At 41.4% G+C, this 5,672-nt stretch overlaps 2 protein-coding genes across 35 annotated transcripts in view; one reads left to right on the top strand and one right to left on the bottom strand.

The window, feature by feature from the left end:
• WDR12 (WD repeat domain 12) overlaps window positions 1-1,393 on the bottom strand; it is a 29,939-nt gene extending 28,546 nt beyond the window's left edge. The window contains exon 1 of one of the 2 annotated variants that reach the window (XM_032278619.1): window positions 623-1,393. In XM_032278619.1, the coding sequence (XP_032134510.1) occupies window positions 623-663 (41 nt within the window). In that variant the 5' untranslated portion in view covers window positions 664-1,393. Of the gene's footprint in view, window positions 1-383; window positions 403-622 lie in introns of those variants that run through there. The other variant, XM_032278620.1, reaches the window with a different exon arrangement.
• CARF (calcium responsive transcription factor) overlaps window positions 1,381-5,672 on the top strand; it is an 89,250-nt gene continuing 84,958 nt past the window's right edge. For 28 of the 33 annotated variants that reach the window (XR_004269130.1, XR_004269129.1, XR_004269126.1 and 25 more), the window contains exon 1: window positions 2,172-2,292. The gene's annotated coding sequence lies outside the window, so the exon portion shown is untranslated. Of the gene's footprint in view, window positions 1,492-2,171; window positions 2,293-5,672 lie in introns of those variants that run through there. The other 5 variants (XM_032278608.1, XM_032278613.1, XM_032278605.1 and 2 more) reach the window with 5 other exon arrangements.

Genomic DNA, 5,672 nt, shown 5'->3' with positions numbered 1-5,672 from the left:
TATAATTAGTTTTCGAATGAGTGCCAACAGACCTTGAGACCACTGTTAAAATGTTTATATATCTATATATAGATACATACAAATGGTAAATGTTTACATTTATGTTAGTAAATATGACATATACAAGTACATGATAAAGCATAAAATGTGTTGATATTACATACGTGTATCAATAAAAATAAATCAGTAACTAAATTGACCTCACACTTATCAAGAACCAATTCTACCATAACCCCATATTCAGAGCTCCACTTTCTAGCCTGGTTTCGAAAAGCATCTTCTATCACCTATTAAAAAAAAAAAAAAAAAAAAGAAAGAAAACGTGTTTTCAAAAACCGTGAACCACCACCAGCAGACACCCTATAACGACAAGGCCCACCCACTGCTCGTTGTTAAATTACACATATAGAACGTTTCATTCAGAAAGCAAACCTGAAGCCCTTCTAAAAGTCTCCTCCACACTCACAATTCAAATTATAAAGAGCCTGCGAAGCTGGTTAGAAAGGAGGTAATCTCAGAAAAAAGGTGACAGCAGGAACAGCTAGGGATCCACAAGGTCATACCAAAGGAGTGGTCAGAAAAGACCCTGGGGAAGCGAGCGAAGGGTGGAACGCTTACTTACTTCTTGTTATCAGTGTAGAAGCGTGTTTGCAGTTGAGCCATGGCGAGGAGTACACACAAGACTTTCCCACGGAAACGGGTTAGTAGACCCACAACAGGGAGATCCTGTCTTTTAGAACTACAAGGAGGCAGCTCAAAACTAGACTGCACAGATAAGCGAAGAGCTGCAGTCAAAGCCTGGACTCTGCTTTTCCCTTCCGCAGAAAACACGAGGCCGCCCTTCTACAGACGCCCAGACCACAAACATCGACTACCTACTCCTCGATTTAGGAATCATCGATTAGAAAAGCATAGCCTTAAAGGTAGTGTGTTCCTTTAATCATTGTTAGAATTCTTCCCATACAAGTGGGCCTGTTATCGATTAGGAAGATACAGTAAGATCCCACTCAAATCCGCTTTGTTAATAATTTTTTTTTCAAGAGGCTGTCCTGAGCCTGGATAGTTCAAACACAGCTCCTAGTTACAAGTCTCAGAAAGCATCTCTCTCAAACGCTGTGACCATTGGGAATTGTAGTTCTTCGCCCTGCTGCCCACGGGGTATCTTAATTTGCATTAAATCCTCCAGACTCCAGCCAGATACCAAATTTTCTCTGTCTTCAGCTTTGGTTAACGCCTTGTCCCTTTTCTTTTCTCATACATATTCCCAACCAGAGTCTCACTCCGCAGAGATTTTTCCTGTCTCGCCTCCAACCGCGGGTTTTAGTGGGAGGCGAGAGGCGGAAATACGAAAAAAAAGAACGGATGAGAGAGGAAACGGGCGACGGTGGCCGATAGTGGTCCTAATCTCGTGGGACTGCGCTGCGCGCTCCCGGTGGGATGCGCCTGCGCATTATGCTGGTCTCCATGGCGGGGCCTCGGAGCCAAGACGAGGTTGAGTAGACTCGTTTTGAATTTTCTTCCCTCTGCTCCGGCGGACTTCCCTCCTCGCCTTGTGGGGCTATCGGCGGCGGCAGGACTAGGGGAGTCGGAGGTTTAGCAGCGCTGTCTGCGCCGACCAACCGGACGCTACCTCCCAACCCCCCTTTCTTCCTCCTGCCTCCTCCTCCTCCCGTCACCTCCTGACCCGCCGGAACTCCGAGCAACTGCCGGCCCCCGCCCCCAGCCGCAGCCGGTCTCTGGCGGCGCACTCCGCTTGGAGCCTGGGGGCATTTTCCGGGTCCTACATGGCAGGGCCTCAGACCACCGACCCGGCACGGGGCTCCTGGGCCCCAGAGGGGCAGGCTGGAGGAGGAGGAGGTTAGGTGTCTTGAGGGTTGCTGAGCCCGAGGACGCGCCATCGCCGCGGAGAAGGAGCCGGACCCCTTGGGCTGAGCGCCCAATGTGTGGTCCCTCACTCAGTCCCGCACCTTGCTTTTTAGGATTCTTTCTCCCCTTTCTGGGCCCTTTTATACTTAATGTTTAGAAGGGGAAAATCATTCTCCCACACCTTCTCCCCCCTCCTCTTCCCCCACTTTTTTCCTTTTTTGTCTTGCAGTTACCCAAAGGCCTATGTCTTGTTCTCAGTGGTCCCAAGAATTACTCTAATATAGTTGTTTTTCTGAGGGAGGATGGATGGAGATGACTATCCAGATTCCAAAGTCACTTTTTAAGGCATTCGCTTCAAGAAACAAGCAGTTTAGAATCAGGCAGAACTGGATTGCCAAATTTGTGGGCAGAGCGGTATGTGTGCAGGTGAAGACAACTAAAGCTTTCCTTTGTTAGGTTCTTTAAAGATGTCCTACAGTTAGGTAGACGCCTAATATTTAAATAGAGAAAGAGATTTAAACAGTTGGAAGAGAAAAAAAATTTATTAGAAAGCAATGGCAGTAGAAGTAGGAATCTTTTCAGGTTACTCACCTTTGTAGATGGAATGCGGACCCTGGAACCAGAATTCCTGGGTTCAAAGCCTGCCTCTGCTGCTTAACGTTTCTGTGCCACACTTTTACCAACTGTGAGAATTAACTGCGGCATAGGAAGCACTCAATATATGTTTATTATCATCGTAACCAATTCCAGTTTAACTAGAAGCTTTGCCAGCGTGAACAGATAAGGGAGAATAGGCACATTGAGTGGAGGAATAAAATTAGAAAACCTCTGTGCTGAAGTCCCAGGAAATCAGTTATTAGGACTAAGCTTGCTAATGGAAATGGTGGTCGTTTAACCATGTGGTTATTGTAGTGGTGGGATTTACACGTTACATTAAATAAGTCGTGGGCACCCAAAGCTTGAAACACTTTCTTAATGAAGTCTTGCCATTTAATCTGTATTTATTGATAATATATCAGTGGTTAAAATATGTTTATAAATGTGTAATTGAGCAGCAGGTTAATACATTTTTATCATTAATTTGAAATTTATCAAAAAATAGACAGTACCTGATAGAGTCAATATAGTTTGATCTTAATTTGAATTGAAAATTACCAGGAAAATAAAGAACCTGAATATATGCTTAATAGATAAGGCTTTCCGTTTGCAAAACAGAAATCCTGATTTGACTGAAATACCTTTTTCATTTGACGGAGACCATCAGTTAAGGAAAGATTAGTTAAATAAGCATTTAAAATAACTACCCAGCGTTGTGTTTTACAGTTTTTTCCAACAACTTCTGTGTCATGTTTGGTGTTGCCTCCAAGCAGTACCTAGGATAGCTGATGCTTTTACTTTGAGTGTTTTTCTTTAGTTGGAACATTAACTGCAAGTTTTTGGTTGGTAATCATTTTCTGTGGGATTTATTTTTTATATGGTCCTCGTGGAGACACATTGTTATCTGGAGAACCACAGTTTGGAAAATACCTTTCTGTTTATTAAAGTTTCTTGTTTTCTGTATGTAATGGCATAGTGTGTTATCGTACAAAGATTATGTATTGGGGCTTTGGAGTCCTAATTGGTTTTTGTGTGTGTGTGTTTGTGTGTTTTCCAGTTTGGTTTTGAATCTGAACTTAATAATGTACTCTGTGATCTTAATTTTCTTGACAGTTTCAGTTTTCTTATCTATAAATAGATTAAAAAGATCTACCTCAGAGTCACTGTAAGGATTAAATGAATTTGTAAAGCTCTCAAGGAGTGGCCTAATCCCAACACTTTGGGAAGTTGAGGCAGGCGGATCACATGAGGTCAGGAGTTCGAGACCAGCCTGGCCAACATGGTGAAACCCCGTCTCTACTAAAAATACAAAAATTAGCCAGGTGTGATGGCAGGCATCTATAATCCCAGCTAATTGGGAGACTGAGGCAGGAGAATCGCTTGAACCCGGGAGGTGGAGATTGCAGTGAACTCAGATTGTGCCACTTCACTAGAGCCTGGACAAAGGAGCAAAATTCCATCTCTCTCTTTTTTTTTTTTTCCTTTTTTTCCCTTAAAAATTAATCTCCAACGAAACTCCGTATAAAGAAAAAAAAAACTCTGAGAGCAAAAAAGTAAAAAGAGATTTGTTTGTGCAGAGTAAAAGGTAGAAATGGATTATAGGGAAATTTACAGGAAGAGCAAAACATAAATAGACATTGTGAACACCAGCCTTAGCTTTTATTTTCCCTGAAAATTAAAAAGTGCTTTTTTTTTTCTTTGAGGTGAAGTCTCACTCTGTTGCCCAGCATGGAGTGCAGTGGCATGATCTTGTCTCACTCCAGCCTCCACCTCCCAGTTTCCAGTGATTCTCCTGCCTCAGCCTCCCCAATAGCTGGGATTGCAGACTTCTGCCACCACACCCGGCTGATTTTTGCTTTTGTTTTTTCTTTTAGTAAAGACGGGGTTTCACTATGTTGGCCAGGCTGGTCTCAAACTCCTGACCTCAAGTGATCTGCCTACCTTGGCTTCTCAAAGTCCTGGGATTACAGACATAAGCCACTGTGCCCAGCAGAGAATTAAAAAATTAGTATAAGTTATTTGTATATTTGTATACATTTAAAATTTTGATATTTAACACATAACTGTAAAAATTGATCCTTAAAAAAGAAATCCTATTAAAATATTTGTGAATTAGTCTTGATTTCATTTTGACACCGATTCATAGTAATTTTGTACATAATATGAAAGGAACATTATGTCATTTACCTACCTCTAAAAGATGAAGTAAATTTTATTTTCTAGAGTACTTTTGAGCAATATTTTTTAAAGATCCGTTGCTGATAATGAATAGATTTAAAGATCTTTTACAAGATGTACCATTAACCAAGGTACCTGGAATTAAAAGAAATTCAACTTCAAGCTGCTTTCTCTTTAATTATCCTGTTAGGTGACATATTATCAGATTATTGGTTTTAACAGATAATATTTTAATACACTGAAGTCTGGGTGGGATACTAAACAGCATGATTGGATGTTAAGACCATTTTTTTAAAAATGTATATTACACCTAAGAAATTACCTCCAAAATTTTGAACTGGTAGAATTGCCGTTGAACAAGATCAAAACAGCAATGGCCCAAGTATAGTCCTTGAAAAAGATCTGACTGACAACAACCTGAATCGTCTCTTCCCCTCTGCCATACATTTTAAGCAATAAAAATCCCTTTCTCCCTATAAATAAAAACACTGAGCTACTAATTTTACAGATGCTTTCCAATCTTTACTTTTGATATAAGATAAAATCCACTTTTTAAATGTGATAACAAAACATTCTAGAAAGCAATTTGCCAACAAAATGTAATGCCTTAGTGTATTTTCTGAAATCCAATCATCATTAACTGTTTAGGCTCCATATTTAATACTTTCTTTTTTCTTTCTGCTCTCTTTATCCAATTGTAATACTTCTTGCTAAAGAAATAAGGTTGTAGGCCGGGCGCGGTGGCTCACGCCTGTAATCCCAGCACTTTGGGAAGCCGAGGTGGGTGGATCACGAGGTCAAGAGATCAAGACCATCCTGGTCAACATGGTGAAACCCCGTCTCTACTAAAAATACAAAAAATTAGCTGGGCATGGTGGCACGTGCCTGTAATCCCAGCTACTCAGGAGGCTGAGGCAGGAGAATTGCCTGAACCCAGGAGGCAGAGGTTGCGGTGAGCCGAGATCGCGCCATTGCACTCCAGCCTGGGTAACAAGAGCGAAACTTCGACTCAAAAAAAAAAAAAAAAAAAA

This window comes from Sapajus apella, unplaced genomic scaffold (genome assembly GCF_009761245.1).
Source record: "Sapajus apella isolate SASKATOON/1434 unplaced genomic scaffold, GSC_monkey_1.0 scaffold10, whole genome shotgun sequence".
Taxonomy (NCBI): Eukaryota; Metazoa; Chordata; class Mammalia; order Primates; family Cebidae; genus Sapajus; species Sapajus apella.
The sequence above is the reverse complement of the archived record's forward strand: the minus strand, read 5'-3'. Positions and strand labels throughout refer to the sequence as shown.